The 24,389-nt window shown below is 39.1% G+C and overlaps 1 protein-coding gene across 1 annotated transcript; it reads right to left on the bottom strand.

The window, feature by feature from the left end:
• Positions 1-10,257: 10,257 nt before the first annotated feature.
• Positions 10,258-11,770, bottom strand: LOC130879815 (ubiquitin-conjugating enzyme E2 variant 1-like). Its single transcript, XM_057778652.1, has one exon. The coding sequence runs from the start codon at positions 11,768-11,770 to the stop codon at positions 11,396-11,398; it is 375 nt and encodes a 124-aa protein (XP_057634635.1). The 3' UTR covers positions 10,258-11,395.
• Positions 11,771-24,389: the final 12,619 nt, after the last annotated feature.

Below are 24,389 nucleotides of genomic sequence, written 5' to 3'. Positions count from 1 at the left end.
TCAACATTTATTTAAAATATAATTGGCAGAATACAGACCATTGTCCCACATCACCTCTTTTCATTTCTGATTTTGTTAATTTGAATATTCTCTCTCTGCCTTTTGGTTAGTTTGGTTAAAGGTTTCTCTATTTTATTGATTTTCTTGAAGAACCAACTCTTTGTTTCATTGATTCTTTATATTGTTTTCTTTTTTTTATTTTGTTGATTTCAGCTCTCAATTTGATTATTTTCTGCCATCTAGTTCTCCTGGGTGAGTTTGCTTCTTTTTGTTCTAAAGTTTTCAGATGTTCTGTTAATTCGCTAGTGTGGAATGTTCCCATCTCCTTTATATAGGCATTTAGTGCTATTAACGTTCCTAACAGTGCTTTCATTGTGTCCCATAAATTTGGGTATGTTTTGTGGTCATTTTCATTGATTTTTAGGAAGTCTTTAATTTATCCCTTTATTTCCTTGACATTAAAAGATATTAATGACCAGTGATTGTTAATGCTTGCTATTTTTAGGTGGTAGTGTTTGTGTGTTCTGCTTGTGTGAGGTTATCTGTTGGCTGTGTTTTTGTGGGTGCATGCAGTAAGCTTCCTTGAATTGGAGTTTTCCTTCTAATATTTTCTGTAGGACTGGATTTGTGGATAGGTATTGTTTAAATCTGATTTTTGCCATGGAATATCTTGTTTTAGCCATCAATAGTAAAGGAAAGCTTTGTTGGGTGTCGTGGTGTGGGCTTTCATCCTTGATCTCTTAGTGTCTGCCACAATCTGTCCAGGACCTTATGGCTTTCATGGGTTCCATTGACAAGTTGGATGTAATTCTGATAGTTCCACCTTTATATGTTACTTGGCATTTATCCTTTGCAGCTGCTAATATTCATTCTTTACTCTGTATGTTTTGTATTTTGATTATTACATGACGAGGGGACTTTCTTTTTTGGTCCAGGCTATTTGGTGTTCTGTAAGCTTCTTATACCTTCAGAGGGATATCATTCTTTAGGTTGGGAAAATTTTCTTCTATGATTTTGTTGAATATATTTACTGTGCCTTTGAGCTGGAGTTCTTTTCCTTCTTCTATCCCTGTTATTCTTAGGTTTGGTCTTTTCATGGTGTCCCAGATTTACTGAATGTTTTAAGAATTTGTTGGATTTAACTTTTTCTTTGACCAATGAATTTATTTCCTCTATAGTATCTTCAACACCTTAGATTCTCTCTTCCATCTCGTGTATTCTGCCGGTTATACTTGTATTCGCAGTTCTTGTTTATTTATCCAGATTCTCTATTTCCAGGATTTCCTCAGTTTGTGTTTTCTTTATTGCCTGTATCAGTTTTCAAGTCTTGAACTGTTTGTGTAACCTGTTTGAATGTTTTTCTTTATTTTCCTGGGTTTCTTTAAGATGTTTATTGATTTCCTCCAATTTTTTGTTTGTCTTTTACTCCAATTCTTTAAGGGGATTTTTCATTTCCTCATCATCCTCATAAAGTTACATTTAAAATCACTTCTGCTTTTTCTGGTTTAGGATGATCAAGTCTTCCTGTTGTATGATCACTGGGCTCTGGTGTTACTATGTTGCTTTTTAGGTTGTTAAATGAATTCTTGCATTGGTGCCTAACCATCTCTTGCCCTAATTGGTGCTGGCAGTTTTTTTTTCCTGTTGGTCCAATCATTGCAGTTGATGTGTGTGTCTTTAGGGGCTGTTCTTGTTCTGCTCTTCACTGTCTGTGTCTCAGGGAGCCATTGAGTTCTCTCTTGCCAGCTCTCTTGGTCCACTCTCTTGTTCTGCTTTCTTGGTCCATGGTCTTGTTCTGTTCTGTGTAGTCACAGCCTGTGCTTCAGAGTTCCTCTGAGGTCATGGGGGTTAGGAGGGTTTAAGAACAGAGTGGAACTTGTAGTCTATGGGGTCCAATGGATGGGGTGGGGCTGTTGGAGTAGCCTACCTGCAGGAAGTATGCCTGCTGGCTGGCTAGAGAAGCTGAGGCAGGTGGGGGGTACCTGGGGTTTTGCTCTTGTACAGATGGCCTAGAGAATGGCGTTTCCAGCTGCATAGGTGATCACTCACCTCTTGGTCCACTCTGTGTAGTTATAGCCTGTGCTTTAGGGTTTCTCTCCAATTTGTGTATCTTATGGTATAGCTTTGAGAAGATCTTCTTACTGAGTGGTCTACTCTTTAAGGCTCGATACTCAGTACCACACAGAGAGAAGAAAACAAACCATTGTAACAGTAATATTATACCTTTCAAGACATAGAAATACACTCCAAATTAATTAAAGCCAGCTAAGTCAACACCAATCACCATAAAACAGAAATAGATAAAACCACCGTAGAACATGCTAGGAAGGTAGAAATTATTTGTGGTAAGTGGGGAAATAATAAATGATGAATCTAAGTGAAGGAGGCAGAAAAAGTAGGGGAAAAGAGAAGAAATATGGGGAATATGAAGACACCTATGGAGGGTAAAAGATCAACACATTAGTGAAAAAAGTGAAAAAAAATACTTCCGAATAATGACAAAAATTCAGAACTCAGATTAGATAAATGTAAGAAGCGAAATAAAAGAAATAAAAAGATTCATTTAAAAGAAAACAGATAAGGTGATTTCAAAATGCTAATAAAAGTTGTGGTGGGGGAGGACAGGAAAACGGAGTGGCTAAGAAAGGAAAATATATTACCCCATAATGTTTAAATTGCATTAAAATGACCCTATGAAGGGAAATATTACAAAAATATAAATTTCAAAAACAAAATAAAATTGAAAGTTTGTTAAAAAGCAGAATAGAAAGCCACAAGCATAAAAAACATGTGTTGCTATTGCAGAGTACCTGAGTTTTGTTGACAGAGGTTTCTGTCCTGCCTAGTCCCTCAGTCATTCAGTCCTAAAGAAATACACAGAGGCTTACATTAATTATACACTGGTTGGCCTATAAGCTCAGGATTCTTATTAACAAATTTTTACATCTTAAATTAGCTCATTATTCTTGTGTATGTTAGCCACATGACTTGATACCTTTTATCGATGATGCATTCTCATCTTACTTCCTCTGTGTCTGGCTTCCTCTGTGATGACTACAGACTGACTCTCTCCTCTTCCCAGAATTCTGTTCTTTTCACCCTGCTTCTACTTCCTGCCTGGCTACTGACCAATCAGTGTTTTATTAAAACAATACAAGACCATTGTCCCACAGCAAGTTTGGTAGACAGCACCCAATAGCAGGCCACAACTGCTTGTATCTCTAGCCCCCAAGAGAACCAAATATCCATTTCTGGCTCCACAGGTACCCACATGCATGAATCAATATACACATGCATACACAAATAAAAATAAATCTTAAAGAACATGAAAATATTGTAAAAAGAGGAAGAGTTGTTGCAATTTCTTTCTGGGTTGGCTGAGAGAAAGTCAACTGAATCTGGGCTGTTGTGTTTCCTACCATTTATGAGTTTCTGAGGTCCCACAAAGTGGTCTTCACTTTGGTTGCTTTCCTTCTTTGGTACCAGGGACCTCTGCTGGCCACACACAGGTTTGCACTGTGAGACTGGATAGATTCTCCCACAGTCCCAGGCCTAAAACCCTGGGGTGCTATAGGATAGGGCCATTTCAGGCTCCCTCTCCTCAGCTGCCCAAGGATCTAGCTGGGGACATCTCCATGGACACCTGGGGACCCCTCTAGAGTCAAGTCTCTTGCCAACCCTAAAATGGTTCCCTTAAGACATATACTTCCCTGCTCCCATATCTACCCTTCCTCCATCCCAACCGTCACATTCCTCCAAGCTCTCCCCATTCCCCCTTCTCACTTTTTTCTCCCCATCTCCCCTTACCCCCATTCCACCCCACCCCCACCCCCAAGTTTCCAATTTTTGATAGCAATCTTGTCTCCTTCCAATATCCAAAAGGATAACTATATATTTTTCTTTGGGTTCACCTTCTTATTTAGCTTCTCTAGGATCACAGATTATAGGCTCAATGTCCTTTATTTATGGCTAGAATCCACTTATCTTGCATATCACCATGGAACCTTCATCTGGCGATGGATGAAGCTAGAGACAGAGACCCACATTGGAGCACTGGACCGAGCTCCCAAGGTCCAAATGAGGAGCAGAAAGAGGGAGGACATGACCAAGGAAGTAAGGACCGCGAGGGGTGCGCCCACCCACTGAGACGGTGGGACTGATCTAATGGGAGCTCACCAATGCAAGCTGGACTGGGACTGATGGAGCATGTGATCAAACCGGACTCTGAATGTGTCTGACAATGAGGGCTGACTGAGAAGCCAAGGACAATGGCACTGGGTTTTGATCCTACTGCATGTACTGGCTTTGTGAGAGCCTAGTCTGTTTGGATGCTCACCTTCCTAGACCTGGATGGAGGGGGGAGGACCTTGAACTTCCCACAAGGCAGGGAACCGTGACTGCTCTTTGGACTGGAGAAGGAGGGGGAGGGGATTTGGGGGGGAGGGGGAGGGAAATGGGAGGAGGGGAGTAGGTGGAAATTTTTAAGTAAAAAAAAACCCTGGGGTGCTAATATCACAGCAGAAACGGCTCATACATGTTTTGGGGATTTGTTTACCAACACAGCACTGGGATGTGAATATGTGGAGGGCATATTTTCATGCTTTCAAGACGTCCTATGTATTAATCACTCCAATGCAGCAATTCAGCTGTGGGTATTTCAGCACACTGCTGAAGCATCAGAATTCCCAGGGTCTGCAGCAATGAATAGCAGATGTCAATCTACCTTTGGGATGCATTCTCAGAGCTACTGAGCTCTAAGGTGATCCTCAGGTGATAATATCTGCTGTGGACTGTTGAGGGTCAGCTTGTCTTTATGCATGTTTTCCCCTGATCTGAGTTTCCTGCCAACTGTAGTTTGGTATCTATGGTCTCCTAATTTCCATCCTGGGGCTCTAGAATGCTAAACAGGCCTTCCCTCACCCTGGGGCTGTGGAATTCTAAACTGAGACTCTCAGATCTGCGGTTATTCCCTTTCCTCAGTACCTACCCAGATTCTACCCACTGAGTCACATGGGGTGATTAGGTAAGATTTTTTTTTTTATTCTTTGGAAACATTTCAATAGAGAAATCACTGTCTTAACAAAACTCATAATTGGATCTGAGGCTTGGAGGCTAGTGGTCTTGTCTTAAGGTCTGGACTGTCTGCTCTTTCTTTGAGATCCTTTATATAATGGTAGCAGAAATGATCACTATTATTGCACTGTAGATGACAATCACTTTGTTTATTCAGCAAATATAATTTACACTTACAATGTTTCAGGACTTATTCTGAGCATGTTACATATATCAGTTCATCTCTTTGTTACATTATCACAAAATAGTTCTATTGCTTCTATTACTAATATTTTTAAGTTGTAAATAAATAATATGTGGTTAAAAGGGGAAAGTGACCAATACAGTAGAAATCCAGAACAGTGTCATTTAATTCAATTTTATATTGTTATCTTTAAATACTTTGTTCCTTTTTCCAGGACTGGATTTTATTGTGTAGCTCTAACTGTCCTGAAACTCACTCTGTAGACCATGGTGGTTTCAAAAATCACTGAGATCCACCTGCTTCTGCTTTCCAAGTGCTGGGATTAGAGGGCTGTGATATCCTGCCTGGCTATAATTAATTTGTTAACAATAACCCGAGTCTCAATTCATAAAGAATAGAATCTGTAAAAGCACAAATAAATAAACAGATAAGAAAATGCTAGAAATGACACAGATGGCACAAAAAGAAGGTGAAAGGCCCTTATAATGGAGTTCAAGTTGCCTCCTTATGGGTTTAGAAATGCTTAAAAGTTAGAATTAAAACAAAGACATGGAAGCCTTGGGGTGAACTCAGGGGCAGTGTGCTGACTCAGCATGTATAAGGCCCTAGGTTGATTGTGTGTGTGTGTGTGTGTGTGTGTGTGAGTGAGTGTGTGTGTGGTTTTTTTAAAGCTTAACTAATCAGGCCAAAAGTATATGGTAGGTTTGAAATGTGATACTGTTAAATGAAAGCTTTATTGTTCATTTTGAAACAAAGAGTAGAGTCAAAGAATATATTCTGACAGTTGCCTTCTTCAGATTGTAGATGAGGGTCTTTAACATGGGCTTCCCCTATGTAGAAGATGGACACTATTTAGTTGTGTTCAATGGAGTAGATGGGCTTGATCGTCATGCAGATGCATGTGACCATAGTGAGATGGAAGGTGCAGGTGGAGAAAGCCTTGGATGGCTCACATCTTCAGGATGGGTAGACAGCTATGAAAACACTGACAGCAGTGGGGGAGCCAGAAGAGATGCAGGTGATAATCCCAATGAAAGATGTCTGAGAAGAAAGTCTCAGCAATGGAGAAACATCATGGGAAAAGTTATCCATCTAATTTGGTTTATAGAGGACAGACCCAAATATCAACTAGTAAAATTTCAAACTGTCACACGTCCACTCACATAGAGTACTAAGGGAGCTTAAATGAGAGGATGAAGACCTTAGGAACCATGCAGATTGAGAAGATCAGGGACAAACAGATTTCCACATAGCCATCAGAGGCGATGTCAGTCAGGAGGTACTGCAAACATTGCTTCAGTCAATAGTTGAACTCCAAAAAAGCAAAGAGGTTTCAAAATACAGAATTGCATCAAAGTTCAACAAAAATACTTTTAAAACACATCTCAATATCAAGAAACACATATCAAGAAAGTTTAAAAAAGGAAAATTAGTAAAAATATAGAAATTTTCAATATCAGTTTACTTTATTCCCTTTGACATGTATTTACTATACAGTTCTATTATTTAAACTGTTATGTCATTGCTGAAAAAGAGATATCATAGCCTCTAGATAAAAGAACATGAGGAACAGAGGAACATTGTCATCAATTGCCCTACCAAAGAGCACATAATACTTCCAAGATGGTTATTTATAAGATAACTTTGAACTAGAAAAAAGCCCCTAACCACAGACTCGCTTAATTCTTTGTGGGGTAAAAAAAAGTATCCTAACTCTGAAATGTACACATTTGATTTGAATTCCAGCAGAAACATGTAAAAATTACATATTTTATTGCGTGACTCTAGATAGTGATAAGTTACAGCCGATATTAAAAGAATATAAGCATGTATATGGACATAAAATAAACCTAGTATGGATAGGTAGATAGCTCAGTAGGTACAGTATTTGCCTTCCATGTTTCTGAGTTTGGTTACCAGAGCATGTATAAAAGTTAGATAGGATAGTGCATATACATAATTACAGGGCTGGGATGACTGGTGTGACTGAGCTAGAGTACCCAATGTCCACAAAGGCCAGGTGGCTGAGGAAGAGATACATGGGGGTATGAAGCTGAGGGCTTCTTCTGATCAACATGATTATGCTGACATTGCCCAATACAGTGGTGAGGTAGATCTCCAGGAACAAGACAAAGAAGATAATACAAAGAGTGGGGTCCTAAGTTAGCCCCAAAATAATAAACTCTGTTACCATTGTGTGGTTTCCAGTTTCCATCTTTTTCGAGACGATTCCTACTGAAATAAAACCAGTGGCTATCAGATACACTAAATGACTTTATGATTGATATACTCCACTCCACATTTAGCCCAATAAAAATAAATATGGATCTCAGTTTGGTCTCATGTTTCTTCTCCCCAAAGTGTTCCCAAACCAAGTACATCATGCATGATTTCAGAATACTATTCACCATTTATCTTAAAGTTACAGATACAAACTGCACACTGACTCAGATCAGAACACAGGACTCACTCACAGATCTGACATTTGATCAAGTCAGGAGTCCGAATGAATGCCTAGAACACTGATGTTCTGAGATCCCAAATAGTTGAGTGAATGCATAGAAGACTGATGTTCTAAGCCCTCAAATGGTTGAAATGATAGATGCATGCTGGTGTTTACGGTATCTAATTCAACACTCTTTCTCCGTCCTTCCGAGCCCACTCCCCCCATCTTCTTTTCACTGTGGCTATAACAATCAGCTGTGAAAGTAATGTGTGTTTGTTTTCAAAATTAAATTAGAGTACTAATAGACCACTATTTATTTCTTTCCATAGTGACACATTTCAGATGTTACATCTACATTTAAAATGCTTTCTTAGTGTAGAACTTTTCATGGCAGTGAGGCACATCTGCTCCTGGCAGCACCAATTTACTTCAGAGATGATGGATACTGAAGAAACTCATTAAGGCGTTTGCTGTGGCAATATTAGTCATTTGGGCAAGAAGCTCCTCTTGCTTGGACTTCTTGACAGTATGTTGTATCAACTGGACATGTAGGACCTACAGAAAAGGGACCAGTAAACTTTGTTGGACTGAAAAAGGTGAAATGGTTCTTTAGGATTCCTGCTTCATAGAAGAAATTGCCAGCCATTCTGCAGGACACAAAGGAAGTGACTGATAAACAACCAATGTAGGCTGGACAGTCTTTCAAATTTTCTGCTTAATTGAAAAGTCTGTCAGATACTAAGGGCCTGTAGGCTGAAGATGGATGACCCAGCACTGCAAAGGAACTCTTGGTGACTGTCCAGACAGGCAAATGCCTTAGCCATTTCTAGAGTTTTTGGAAGTTGTTTGCAATGCACTTTTTGTTTACTCAAATAATGGTATCCTTCTGTGGTCTTTAATGAAGTTGAAGACTAGATAATTATAGTTGCAGTTTTCCTTAGTTATGATAGAGAGTAAATAGGTATAAAACTATAGATTCAATAAGATAGGATAGTATTTTCTTTTAATTTGCCAGACTCAAATTAACTGGAATTCTTTACATTGTGAATATAGTCTTTACTTGATAATTGTTCTTATTGTATATTGTCTTACTATGTTAAAGTTAAAAATTTTCATTTTCATTTAGAAAGAAAAAAAGGGGGAAATGTTGGGGAATATTATTTTCAGGTGTGTGACTTTTGTTTAACTTTGTGAAGCTGTGTTACTATATCTGTCTAAGACACCTGATGGTCCTAAAAGAGAGATGAACAGCCAATAGCAAGGAAGAACATAGGTGTGCCTGACAAACAGTATAAGTAGAAGGAGAAATGAAATAGAAGGAAGAACAACAAGAGAACAAGGAGAGGAGGAAATCAGGGCACAACCACCCAACTACACAGTAAGCCATGGAGAAAGAAGTAAAAAAGTTATATAGAAATAGAGAAATATAAAAGCCCAGAGGCAAAAGGTAGTCAGGATAACATAAGAAAAGCTGGCGAGAAACAAGCCAAGCTGAGGACAGGCATTCATAACTAACAATAAGCCTCTGGGTTTTATTTATTTGGGAGCCGAGTGGTGGACCCCTCAAATAAACCAAAAGAGTAAAACATCACACAACATAGCTATACTATGGCACCAATCTAGGTGTTGATAAACATAAGAATGAACACAGAAATGTGTTACATAGGCACACACACTCACACACACACACACACACACACACTCAGGCACACATAGACACATGCCCTGGAATTTACTTTTTAGTCATGAAGAATATTGATACAGTATGGATTCAGTAGGACATAAGTGTAAAAGAATATTTAGTCTCCTAAAACACAAATATTACAATTTATTTCATGTATTGAATCTATATTTAATTTTATATAGGTGTATACATGTGTGCATGTGTACATTTATGTGTGTAGGATGTGAAAACAGAATGGGGTAAAATGAGAGAGTGAAAACAGTCTTAAGGAAGATGTGGCGGAGAAGAGAGGGTAATGGAATTCATATGACATGATAGCAGAAAGGGGACTCTTTGGAGGTTGGTTAGGGATCAGCAAGAGAGACATCAGGGATACCATAAGCAGTTGGGTGATGTAGGCCAAAGTATAATGATATATGTGTGCAAAAATGTAATAGAAGACCTTGTTGCTTTGCATTCTAGCTTAAATTTAATATAAAAGGGGATTGGAGACATGGCCAAGTGGTTAAATGCTTGTATTGCTCTTCCAGAGGACTCAAGTTCAATTGCTAGTAGACAAATTGTGTTGACCAAGGGTTTCTGTCCTGCCCAGTCCTGCGCTGTTAAGTCCTAAAGAATCACACAGAGGTCTACATTAGTTATAAAGTGGTTGGCCCATTAGCTCAGGCTTCTTATTAACTAATTCTTTTTTTTTTTTTTTACCTTGCAACACAACAAATTGCCTTTATTTCGGTATGCATCCATTTTTCAACATTTAGTGGTCCTGAACAGAGTGGGTAACATGGCAACGAGTCAGGAGGCCAGGCCCACTGAAAACTCGTGACACGGAGCTCCTCCCTGCAGAGGGTCTGAGGAGCAGCAACACTGAAACCTGAGTCCACAGGGTCAGGGCCTCTGTTCCAGCTGTCAGGCTCCACTTCAGACCGGATGGGTGGTCAGGGAGCCCTGTCCAAACCTCTTCAGTTTGTAAAAGCAAAGCGATTATGAGAAAAGGAACCGACACAGAACCCCGTGCGCTTAGGACTCTCTGCATGGCCTTTCTCTAGGCGGAATCACCAAGGACCCTGAGCGCTGGCAGGTTTGTTGCCTCGTGACTGCTCTGTTCACCTCGAGACCTGAGCTCAAAGTGCATCGGCTGATGGTGGCAGCAGGGCTGAGGACCCAGCACCGCTTCCCAGGCTGGTGGCAAGTGAATGTGTGGTCCAGAGCTAAGTGAGGGAGGCCAGGCTCTTCCAACCTCATCTGATGGCTTCTGGCCACAGCAAGTGTTGGGTGGTGATGGGCAACAAGGGAATTGAGGAGGGGGAAAGCAGCACCCCTTGATAAAGGTGGGGATACGGGAAGCCCTGAATTCCTCACCCACGGCCAATTTCAGAGGGAGGGGAGGGTTACAATCTAAGCCTTGGCCAAGGGCGAGAGTGGAGGAATGGGGAGATGATGGCTTGGACGGGGCATCACTTAAGACTTAAGGAAGCAGGGGTACAGCCAAAGCACCCCAAGCCCAGCAGTAGTCCCACGGCTGCTACCTGAAGCCTTCCCATCTAGTCTAAGGGCCACCACACAGCTGTGGCAGGAGGGCGGGGCGGGCAAAGGCAGACCCAGGCCATGTGTCAGCAGCAGGTGATTGTGTGACGTGTCTGTTCACAGTTGCGTTAGCTGTGCCCACCGCTCCCAAAGGAAATTGATTTCAACACACCTTCTTGATCCCAGAAGTTCAACTAGGCAGCCAGCGGTTACACGTGACAGAAGATGTTACACAGCACAACTCAGGTATTTCAAATGGACAGAAATTAGTATCAGAACAGTGTCTCAGGATGAAGTCTCAGTGGAGTTTCCTCTCCAGGACTTTGAGGTCTACAAGATGAATCTAGAAAATTCACTACTGTGGAAAATGAAGACTTAGGTTGGATTGGGGGGGGGGGGAGGCCTGGCCTGGTGACTAATTGCCGTAACACTGTCCTTCTGGCGGCTGTGGCAGCGTCATGTTCTCTTTTGACATCATCAGGCGTCAAAGCTCCTGCAGGATGACTTTGATGCTGTGGGAATTCTGCCACTTTGCCAGCACTGCTGTGGCCCTTAGGTCCACCACGCCATTTGAACGACTCACACCGCTCATATTGACTTTTGTTACAAATCTTTCAGATGGGGGTGCTTCTGGGTATTTAGGCCCACATTCTATTTTAAGGCTGTATATTCGGTTTTCATAAATTGTTCTTGGAGGCCCAATTATCATCCCTGTCCATCTTGTAAGTGTCGTGTCTTCGCCGTCCTCTAGACCCCAGCTAACTGTGCCGTCGCCTACTCCTTTCTGGCCTTCTTCCAGCTCTTCCAACAGTCGGAAATTTCGAGGGACTTTTACTCCCGAGCCTGTGGTGGCTGTCATCTTGCGTCGCTGTCGCTCCTTATTAACTAATTCTTATAACTTATATTAGCCCATAATTCTTGTCTGAGTTAGCTATGTGACTTGTTACCTTATTTGGCGAAGCAGTCACATCTTGCTTTCTCTGTGTCTGTATTAGATTTAGAACTCAGACATCTGGGCCATCTGTTCCTATCGGAGATTTTTCAGGGGGGTTTCCTTGATCAAACCTTATTTATCTTAATTCAGAATAAATCCATAGCCTCTCATTTCCTATGGAAACAAAAACAAAGCCTCTTCTCCAAAGTAATATATTTTTTGACTTCAATTTTGAAGTAAAGGTATTTATAAAATACCTATCTTATATTAGTTCAGCAGTAATTTTAGAAGCTGTTGCCCTTTGTTCAGTCATCAAAAAATTCAAAGATAACACAATATTATACAGTATCCAGACATTCTAGGTATTTTCCATCTTTATGTAGCTTTATTTTAAACTTTATTTATTTTTATTTTTAATTTTTGGGTTTTTGAGAATAGGTTTCTCTGAATATCTTTGGCTGCCCTGGAATTCACTCTGTAGACCAGGCTGTCCTTGAACTCACAAAGATCTGCCTGCCTATACCTCCCAAGTGCTGGGATTAAAGGCATGTGCCACCACACCTTGAACTCACAGAGATCTGTCTGCCTCTGACCCCCAAGTGTTGGAATTAAAGGTGTGTGCCACCACACCCAACTACTTTCTTTCTGATTTTAAGCACTTTATCCTTTTCCTTTGTCTTTCAAACCTACATATATTTTAAAACACACTGTAAGCCAGTTAGAGGTTTATCTTTGCCTTTGAATCTATCTTTACTATATATTTCTTTTTCTGACAACACAAGCCTTAAATTTGGTAAGCAATATGGTAGGATTAAAGTTGTGGCTTTAATGGCTAGATCCATCCCACTCTTTAGCTTTTTGAGATTCCAGTCTCATGATGGAAGTACCAGCTGGAGTCATGTTCATTGCCACAACTCTATGGCATTTCAAGGTCCCTGCCACCACCAAAAAGTATGCAGTCAGATTTTTATCAACACCATTTAAGTGTTTTGTGGCAGGACCTCTTAAAAGATCTGCAAGGTTTTGCAGCTAAAACTAAGTCAGGAACCCTCTCTTAAATGAGAGCACTTGTCTCTAACAAGCAGAGTCCCCTGAAGAAAGGGCTGATATCAATAAGTTGTGCTCTTTTCTATTCTTTTCTGTTTAGAATTACTTCCTAAACTCTCTCAAGATTTATGTGGATGCAGTTGCCCCATGTTGGGCACCATTTGTTGACCAAGGTTCTTCTGTACTGCCCGGTCCTGTAGCTGTTAAGTCCCAAAGATTCACACAAAGGTCTACATTAGTTATAAACTGATTGGCCCTTAAGCTCAGGCTTCTTATTAACTAATTCTTATAACTTAATTAGCCCAAAATTCTTGTCTGAGTTAGCTATGTGGCTTGGTATCTTATTTGGTGAGGCAGTCACATCTTGCTTCCTCTGTGTCTGGGTCACAACTGCAGACTGCACTTCCATCTTCCCATCATTCTTATTGCCCTGCCTCTACTTCTTGCCTGGTTCCCCCACCTATACTTCCCACCTGGCTACTGGCCAATCAGCATTTTATTAAAAATAATACAAGTGACAGGATAAAAGATTATTGTCCCATAGCAAAATTATGTGTCTCATAGCTGCCAGTTACTCAACCTCCAAGTGATCTGATGCCCTTACTGTGGGATGGTGTTTCTGTGTGCTGTGAATATGTGATGCTCTCATTGGTTGATAAATAAAGCTGATTTGGCTTATCTAAAGGCAGGATAGAGCCAGAAAAGAAATCCAAGCAGAGATATAGAAGAAGAGTGGAGTCTGGGAGATGCCAGTCAACTGCTGAGGAAGTAAGACATGTAGAAAATGAGGTAACAAGCCATTAACCACATGGCAAAGCGTAGATAAGAAACATGAGTTAATTTCAATGTAAGAGCTAGCTAGCAATAAGCCTGAGCCATTGACCAGATGTTTATAATTAGTATAAGCCTCTGTATGGTTATTTGGGAACTGGTGGTCAGGAAAGAAACCTTCAATTACATGTCCTTTCTTGAACTTTCCAGATACCTGCACTTATGTGCTCGTACTCCCATATATATAAGCCTAATGCAATAATAAAGTTATAAAAATAAATCTTTAAAATAAGAAGATAATATAAAATGTAATTTCATGAAAGAAATTTAACTATAGAGTCATTGAAATTAAGATATAATTGGGGAAATTTTGTAAATGTTTTTAAGTTAGTTCTACAATTCATACGGATTTTATTTCCAATTAAAGAAGGGAAATGGTTTTAGGCAGAAAAAAGTTTGATTATTTACAACATATGGTTTCAAAATGTACAAACGCAGAGTAGCCTGAAGAATTTCTGTTTTTGCAGTTCATGGTTCTTGTGCTGTACCTAAAAATTTATCTTAAAAATATTTTCTTTTACATTTATTTCTAGAATTTTACTTTGTTTCATTTGGATTTGTGCCAGTGGAAATTTTGTTACTTTCCTTTGTAGTAGGATATAGAACCAGCCTCTATCCTTGGTGAATTTGTAGCTATTTTACTAACAATTTCTGGATCCTCAGTGGGGTCTGTGTCAACGAGCCTGATATCAGGGTTTTAGTGAACTTAGGACCTTGCTGTTCTCTGGGTGACTGTCTAACTCCAGTAACATGGTCTACAGGGCTGGGGTTAGAATGTATGCTCACTTTAAAATACAAATATTTAATGGTATATTTAATGTATATATATATATATATATGCATACACACATATATGCATGTTTGCCTGCACACACACACACACACACACACACACACACACACACACACAGGGTTTGGATTCTGCAGAAGTGATGAGTCCCTTACATTTCATAGGGACCAATGGAAATACTCCTAAGTGGAAGACTGAAAAGTCTCTGGGCGGTCACGACTGACAATGTCTGGTTGGAAAGTGCTAAAAATAAATCATATCATAGATTTGGTGAATTATTGAAATGAAAGTAAAGTATTTAGGTCTGCCTCTATGGTCACAGGTACCTTTATGTTTCTAGGCTGTAGGTCTTAGATTGTGTTTGACAGAAGTTGGAGCTGTCTCACAGGGCCATTTCAATATCCACAGTGCGGTCTTAATTTCATCTGTAGGAGATCAAAAACACTTTGATGGCTTTGGGTTGAAGAATGTGTATGTGAACAAATGATCCTAATGCAGGCATAAAATAAATGCGTGGTGCTGAATAAGAGGCGAGACAATGGTATTTATGTGTACCACAATAAATCACTTTCAGATACTCTGCATTCTGGTATTCATCAAAGACTGTAGAAATGATGAGTGTCTACTTCAAACCCTTAAAACATTTAAAGGAAGACAGAGTATTTGGGTGAGTTTAATCAGTATTTAATGTACTTGTCTTATTGCCTGCAGTACAATGTGGATGCTCAGAAGGCCTTCCAGTGGTGTTGTATTGAGGAGCGTGAAAAAAATAGGTTCCAGATACCTGAAATAGAGTAAATCTTAAACAAGAGTCTATCATCATCTTAATGTTCTTTCAGAAAAATGAATAATAGGTCAAAGTAATATATTCATTATGTACTATTCTACCTTTCATTTGAACAAAGCTTTTCAATTTGATTTAAAGTTTAACTGAGAAGTCCTCTTAGGTCACCACACTATCTAACACCAATTAATAAAATAAATTATTTGTTCTGAATTTCCTGCATTCTTCTGGGAAAACACAAATCATTTCACTGGTGTTTAATAAACACTGAAAAAGAATTCCAAATAACTTCATAGGATATAGATGCCCCCTAGAGAGGGCCAGCTGGGCCCTAATGAGTCACCTGGCTCTAGAATTCATTTCTGTACCAAAAAGCCATAGGTACCCATCTCTCAAAGGGACACGCAGGCATAGCCCTAAGGGTTTGCCATGTTACTGAGAGCGTCTTTTCTCTCCCATCCTGGTCAAAGATATCCATCATCATCCCCACTGTATGTGTATCCTTGGCCAGTGAGAGTATTCAATATTTCATATTGTATTCAGCCTCCAACTATATATACAAGAAAATGGAATACGTCTTCCTAAAGTTTCTTTTGGAATTCAGCATCACAACTCTGTTTCTAAATGGTAGGTGCAAGAGCCATGGATTTTATTGAGATGGATTTTCATTGGTTTAAGAAGGCGAGCAAAAGAGGCCCTGTGGTGTTCCTGGTATAGCTATACTAGTTGGACTTGGGGACCCAAGAAACATGGCTCTAAGGGAGCCAAAACCACTGCTAAGTTTGAAAACTGAGAATATGAAAAACAAAATCTGGAGGAAAAGCCTGATACTAGGGTTGGATTAGGATCCTAGTCCTGTGTCCCCTATTTACCATCACAAGTGACTGAACCAGTAAGGAGAATGAATATTAGAGTGATCAGAGTACCTGAACTATGGTGACAAGAATAAATGCCAGTCTCGAGGTCAGGAACTTAGGTGTGTAGGAGGGAAGGAGAGAAGGGCAAGTAGTGATCAACATAGCACACATAAAATTATCTTAGTTCAGACGTGGGCAGGTGTTAGAGATTGTATTTAGTTAGAGATGTGTGGCAGGAGGTCCTGACATGTAGGAAAAAAAGCTATGTTCTTCAAAGCATGGAACAACTGAAAGTAGCAACATTTTATTTTTATTGAATTCCAGCAAATCTTGCCCTTCAGGGATAGGGAACTCTGCAAAAGAGGAGGCAGAAAAATGCAGAAGTCAGAGGGGATGGAGGACACCAAGAAAGTAAGTTCTTCTAAATAAGCATGATCAAAGTTCATGTGAGCACAGAGACTGAGGCGGCATGCACAGGGCCTGCATGGGTCTGCACCAGGTATTCTGCATATATACCATGGCTTCCAGTTTAGTGTTTTTATGGGATTCCTGAGTGTTCAAATGAGTGGCTCTCTGATTCTTCTCTTGGGTTCTTTTCCTTCTGTTTATTTTTCTCCAATTAGTTTTTGTCTTGTCTTATCACCTTTTCTATATTATATTTATTATATTATATTATATTCCCATAGACAGCTGTCTGTTTTCTAATCATAGACAGAAAGAAAGTAGATCTAGATGGGAGGAAAGGTAGGGAGGAACTGGGAGGAGTAGAGGAAAAGGAAACCATAATCAGGATATACTATGTGAGAAAAAAGTCAATTTTCAATAAAAGGGGAAAAAAGAAGTTACTTAGCACAACTATGTGACAAAATACCTCTGCTGGTTTCTCAAAACAAAGCTGCAGTTTATGGACAATTAGCATCACTGAAAAAACAAAAGATGGGAGCCAAAGAGATTCCTGTGTGCAGGTTAACCCAGCTGACAGGCTGCCTTGTCTGATTCCATTTCCTAGGTCCCTGCAGCAGCACAGTGACTCCTAATGCCGTCATAATGAAAACAGCATTGCCACCACAGAACTGAGAAAGAGGCAGGAAGCACAGAGCACCAATGCTACTCTGTGCCTAGTCTTATTCTTCAGATCAGAGTGTAAAAAGAAAGATTTCAAAGTATCAAGCAACCTTGATAGAGTTAGAAAGAGCTTTCTAAGAAATTATGACTATTAATTTTTAGAAAAGAGAAAGCAGTGGAGGCACGATAGCTTTATTCAACTATTAAAATAATTTAATGTATAAAATAGTTTGTACCGTTGCAATATTGACAAATAGTGCAATGTAAAACAGATTTTTAATGGTAGAGCTGACATCAAGGCAGTAAGCTGATACTAGTGTTATTTGGACACAATTGAGATCTATCACAGAAAAGATAGAAGATATTCTTGATGGGCTACAGATGCTCAGCTACTGATTCATTGCTCTTCATAGTTAATTTATTGAAAGAACTCAGGCTTACCATCAGAGAAACTAAATGCTTATTTTTACAAAAGAAAAAAACCAATTGAAACATTTAAAGAACTGATATATTTGAAAGATATATATTACTAATATTACTAGTTATAGTAAATGTTTACATATTTTAATGGTGCATAAACATTGTTAGCAGAAAATTGTATACTATTCATATTATATCAAGTATGAGAAGACAATCAGAGCATCTTCTAACATGACTTTTGAAAATCATATCATTGTAAGGGAGTGTATGTTTTTTTTTTTTTTTGGTTTGAAAATGTTTTTATTTCCTCACTCAGAAATTCAAAGAAAACAAAATAATATACATAATCCAGACACTCTGTACATAGTCTATCTTTACATGGGTTATTTGTTTTTATTCTATTACTTTTTAATATTTATTTTATTGTCTTTACTCTTTTAATTTATGACTGTTCTCTTTCTCTTTAAAGACTTCATTTCATTTTTTATAAACCATTTACATCTTTTTATAACTATATTATTTTCCTTTTCTCTCCCAGCTCTATGTACATTGTTTTTCTATGTACATTTTTAACACACTCTGTCTCATTTAGAGGACTTTTATGTATGAATTTGTCCTACTGTGTATCTGTTATTCTTTCCTGTTCAGGAGTGTGCTTCTTAAAATGCTAAGCACTTATAAACTTAAGCTGTGCCATTGGTAGAGCAAATATGGCCTGCCTGTTTGATTCACAAAGTCCAACACGGCAGAGGCATATTTGCTGCCTCCAAGAGCCATGTACATTGCCCCATTTTCAGGCATACACAGGGTCTAAGTTGCCATTAGCAATCTTCTCACAGAACCCATAACTGGTCCACCAGAAAGAGTCAGAGTTCACGCTTGCAGCATTGCCCCGAAAGCTGGCATTTCAAAATGGTGCATCTTTTTTTCTGCTACCTCTAAATCAGGAAAACCTCTCTTAATGGTGCCAAAGCATGTGACCAGTAAGCAAAGCCCATTTGGGGAAAGAAATGTGGCTAAACTTCATATTTTAGTGTCTAGAATTCCTTTTCAAGCTCTCTATGATTTTAAGTGGATTTTATTTGGCCGCCTGGTCATGTTTGTTAAGGGAAACTGCTTGTTAGTTCCCAGCTGCTAAGCCGAAAAACAATCACACAGAATCTGTATTAATTAAATCACTGCCTAGCTCATTGGCTCTAACTTCTTATTGGCTAACTCTTACATATTAATTTAATCAATTTTTATTTATTTTATTTTTTTTGTTTATTTATTAATTAAAGATTTCTGCCTTCTCCCCACCACCACCTCCCATTTCCCTCCCCCTCCCCCATCAAGTCCCCCTCCCTCATCATCCCTAAGAGTAATCCCGGTTCCCTGCCCTGTGGGAAGTCCAAGGACCACCCACCTCCATCCAGGTCTAGTAAGGTGAGCATCCAAACTGCCTAGGCTCCCACAAAGCCAGTACGTGCAGTAGGATCAAAAACCCATTGCCATTGTTCTTGAGTTCTCAGTAGTCCTTATTGTCCATTATGTTCAGCAAGTCCGGTTTTATCCCGTTTTTTCAGACCCAGGCCAGCTGGCCTTGGTGATCTCCTGATAGAACATCCCCATTGTCTCAGTGTGTGGGTGCACCCCTCGCGGTCCTAAGTTCCTTGCTCGTGCTCTGTCTCCTGCTCATGATTTGGACCTTGAGATTTCAGTCCGGTGCTCCAATGTGGGTCTTTGTCTCTGTCTCCTTTCATCGCCTAAATGTTTTTCTTTGGGTTCACCTTCTTAAATAGCTTCTCTAGGAGCATGCATAATAGGCTCAACATCCCCTATTCATGGCTAGAAACCAAATATGAGTGAGTACATCCCATGTTCCTCTTTTTGGGTCTGGCTCACCTCACTCAGGATAGTGTTTTCTATTTCCGTCCATTTGCCTGCAAAATTCAGGAAGTCATTGTTTTTTACTGCTGAGTAGTACTCTAATATGTATATATTCCATACTTTCTTCATCCATTCTTCCATTGAAGGGCATCTAGGTTGTTTCCAGGTTCTGGCTATTACAAACAATGCTGCTATGAACATAGTTGAGCATATACTTTTGTTGTATGATAGGGCATTTCTTGGGTATATTCCCAAGAGTGGTATTGCTGGGTCCAGGGGTAGGTTGATCCCGAAATTCCTGAGAAACCGCCACACTGTTTTCCAAAGTGGTTGCACAAGTTTGCATTCCCACCAGCAATGGATGAGTGTACCCCTTTCTCCACAACCTCTCCAGCAAAGGCTATCATTGGTGTTTTTTATTTTAGCCATTCTGACAGGTGTAAGATGGTATCTTAAAGTTGTCTTGATTTGCATTTCCCTGATCGCTAGGGAAGTTGAGCATGACCTTAAATGTCTTTTGGCCATTCAAACTTCTTCTGTTGAGAATTCTCTGTTCAGCTCAGTGCCCCATTTTCTAATTGGGTTGATTAGCCCTTTACGGTCTACTTTCTTGAGTTCTCTGTATATTTTGGAGATCAGACCTTTGTCTGTTGCGGGGTTGGTGAAGATCTTCTCCCAGTCAGTGGGTTGCCTTTTTGTCTTAGTGACAGTGTCCTTTGCTTTACAGAAGCTTCTCAGTCTCAGGAGGTCCCATTTATTCAATGATGCCCTTAATGTCTGGGCTGCTGGGGTTGTACGTAGAAAGTGTTCTCCTGTGCCCATGTGTTGTAGAGTACTTCCCACTTTCTCTTCTATCAGGTTCAGTGTGTTTGGACTGATATTGAGGTCTTTAATCCATTTGGACTTGAGTTTTGAGCATGGTGATAGATATGGATCTATTTTCATTCTTCTACAGACATCCAGTTTTGCCAGCACCATTTGTTAAAGATGCTTTTTTTCTTCCATTGAATACTTTTAGCTCCTTTATCAAAAATCAGGTGTTCATAGGTTTGTGGGTTAAAGCTAGGGTCTTCTATTCAATTCCATTGGTCGACTTCTCTGTTTCTATGCCAATACCAAGCTGTTTTCAATACTGTAGCTCTGTAATAGAGTTTGAAGTCAGGGATGGTAATACCCCCAGACAATCCTTTATTGTATAAGATTGTTTTGGCTATCCTGGGTTTTTTGTTTTTCCATATAAAGTTGATTATTGTCTTTTCCAGATCTGTGAAGAATTTTGATGGGATTTTGATGGGGATTGCGTTGAATCTATAGATTGCTTTTGGTAGAATTGCCATTTTTACTATGTTGATCCTCCCAATCTAAGAGCAAGGGAGATCCTTCCATTTTCTGGTGTCCTCATCGATTTCTTTCTTCAAACACTTAAAGTTCTTGTTAAATAGATCTTTCACTTCCTTGGTTAGAGTTACCCCAAGATATTTTATGCTATTTGTGGCTATTGTGAAAGGTGATGTTTCTCTGATTTCCCTCTCTGCTTCCTTATCCTTTGTGTATAGGAAGGCAACTGATTTTTTGGAGATGATCTTGTATCCTGCCACATTCCCAAAGGTGTTTATCAGGTGTAGGAATTCTTTGGTAGAGTTTTTTGGGTCGCTTATGTATACTATCGTATCATCTGCAAATAACGAAAGCTTAACTTCTTCCTTTTCAATACGAATCCCCTTGATCCCCTTATGTTGTCTTATCGCTATTGCTAAAACTTCAAGCACTATATTGAAGAGGTATGGAGAGAGTGGACATCCTTGTCATGTTCCTGATTTTAGTGGGATGGCTTTGAGTTTTTCTCTGTTTAATTTAATGTTGGCTGTCGGCTTGCTGTAAATAGCTTTTATTATATTTAGGTATGATCCTTTTATCCCTAATCTCTCCAAGACCTTCATCATAAAGCGGTGTTGAATTTTGTCAAATGCTTTTTCAGCATCTAATGAAATGATCATGTGGCTTTTTTCTTTCAGTTTATTTATATGGTGGATTACATTGATAGATTTGCATACGTTGAACCAGCCCTGCATCTCTGGGATGAAGCCTACTTGATCATAATGGATAATTTTTCTGATGTGTTCTTGAATTCGTTTTGCCAGTATTTTATTGAGAATTTTTGCATCGATGTTCATGAGTGAGATAGGCCTGTAATTCTCTTTCTTGGTTGGGTCTTTGTGTGGTTTTGGTATCAGAGTAACTGTAGCTTCATAAAAGGAATTTGGCAATGACTCTTCTGTTTCTATATTGTGAAATACCTTAAGAAGTATAGGTATTAGCTCTTTTTGGAAGTTCTGGTAGAATTCTGCATTGAAACCATCTGGTCCTGGGCTTTTTTTGGAAGGGATATTTTTGATAACTGTTTCTAATTCTTCGCGACGAACCGGTCTATTTAGCTCGTTCACCTGTTCTTGGTTTAGCTTTGGTATATGGTACTTATCTAAAAAAATGTCCATTTCTTTTGCATTTTCCAGTTTTGTGGCATACAGGCTTTTGTAGTAAGATCTAATGATTCTCTGAATTTCCTCTGTGTCTGTGGTTATGTCCCCCTTTTCATTTCTGATCTTATTTATTTGCGTGTTCTCTCTCTGTCGTTTAGTTTGGAAAGGGGTTTGTCGATTTTGTTGATTTTCTCTAAGAACCAACTTTTTGTTTCATTGATTCTTTGGACTGTTTTCTGTGTTTCTATTTTGTTGATTTCTGCCCTCAGTTTGATTATTTCCAGTCTTCTACTCCTCCTGGGTGCTTCTGCTTCTTTTTTTTCTAGAGTTTTCAGGTGTGCTATTAAGTCCCCAATGTATGCTTTCTCCGTTTTCTTTAAGTGGGCACTTAGTGCTATGAACTTTCCTCTGAGCACAGCTTTCATCGTGTCCCATAGGTTTGAATATGTTGTCTCTTTATTTTCATTAAATTCAAGGAAGACTTTAATTTCTTTCTTAATTTCTTCCTTGACCCAGGTGTGGTTCAGTAGTTGACTGTTCAGTTTCCATGAGTTTGTTGGCTTTTTGGGAGTAGCATTGTTGTTGCCTTCTAACTTTAATCCGTGGTGATCTGATAAGACACAGGGGGACACTGATATTTTTTTGTATCTGTGGAGGTTTCCTTTGTTTCTGAGTATGTGGTCAATTTTCGAGAAGGTTCCACGAGCTGCAGAGAAGAAGGTATATTCTTTCCTATTTGGGTGGAGTGTTCTATAGATGTCGGTTAAGTCCATTTGCTTCATTACCTCCAACAATTCTCTTAATTCTCTATTAGGTTTCTGTCTGATTGACCTGTCCATTGGTGACAGTGGTGTGTTGAAGTCTCCTACTACTAGTGTGTGTGGTTTGATGTCTGCCTTGAGTTTTAGTAATATTTCTTTTACATAAGTGGGTGCTTTTATATTAGGGGCATAGATATTCAGGATTGAGACTTCATCCTGTTGAATTGTTCCTGTTATGAGTATAAAGTGTCCATCTCGATCTCTTCTTATTGATTTTAGTTTGAAGTCCATTTTGTTAAAAATTAGTATGGCCACACCTGCTTTTTTCTTAGGACCATTTGCTTGAAAAACCTTTTCCCATCCCTTTACTCTGAGTAGATGCCTGTCTTTGTGGTTGAGATGTGTTTCTTGCAAACAGCAGAATGTTGGATCTTGTTTTCGTATCCAATCTTTTATTCTGTGTCTTTTTATAGGTGAATTGAGACCATTAATACTAAGTGTTATTAATGACCAGTGGTTGATTACTCTGGTTATTCCTATTGTTTTTTGTAGTAGAGTTTGTGTGTCTCCCTTCTTTGAGTCGTGATGGTGAAGGGTCGCTAGATGCCTGAGTTATTGTAGTCAGTGTTGGCTTCCGCCGCTGCTGCCGTCCGCTGCCGCGGGCCGGGCTTCCGCCGCTGCTCAGGAGTATATGTTATAGGGAGATAAATTTAGAGAAATGATTGAATGTAGATTACAAAGTTCTGAATACCAAGCCAAAGCAGATGACGTAGGTTCTTTGAAGTATTTCATATACCTTAATATCACTCAAGGACATGCATTGCCATACACTCTTCAATCAATAAAAAAGCCACAAATAAATGATATGTAATGTGCATTGTTTTAGTGAGATTGTTATATTATGAATATTTGAGAAGTTACTCAAATAATTTAATGAATAAATATGTCACCATTTAGTGTGAAACAAAAAGAAAAATAATGAACAAAATGAAGCAAATGCAAGAAAATACAAAAGAGGAAGGACCAAAGCCTAGACCACAGTGGTAGTAAAAAAGAGATGATAATGTGAACTAAAAAAACCAAACTTACATTAAATATTCTTGGGTTATCCTTTAACTCTTTATAGCCATTCATTGCCCCTTTCTGTGTCTGATATAACATCCTTGTGACTACTATATAAAATATTATGGGATGTATTCTTAGACTATTAGCTCTACCAACCCCAAGTTAAGAATAAAATCAGACAACACCTGAGACCTGTTACAGAGGTTTTCCCACAATTGCTGTAAACTACCTACCTGATGTTTCTAAAAATATCTTTATGAAGTGAACTGAGTTATGGCTTTGTTTTGTTCTGTAACTACAAAAACCTTACATATCACATAGGATGATGATAGTCAGGACAACCTGATTCCATGATCCTGGACCATGATCACTCATTTGAGCACAGAACAAACTAGTTCTCTGACTTTTGTTGTGATAGTTATGTTTTTGTGTTAACAAAGTGATAAAATTGGTAAGTAAATGGCATATAATTACATTTTTTGTATGTGGTAAAATGAGAAAAAGCTAGGAATCTCCCACATTGCAGAGAGGAGATGTTAGATGGTTTCAGCACTCAGATATGAAATACAGGTGGA

This window comes from Chionomys nivalis, chromosome 8 (assembly GCF_950005125.1).
Source record: "Chionomys nivalis chromosome 8, mChiNiv1.1, whole genome shotgun sequence".
Classification (NCBI taxonomy): Eukaryota; Metazoa; Chordata; class Mammalia; order Rodentia; family Cricetidae; genus Chionomys; species Chionomys nivalis.
Note: the sequence above shows the minus strand (reverse complement) of the source record. Positions and strands in the feature narration are given on the sequence as shown.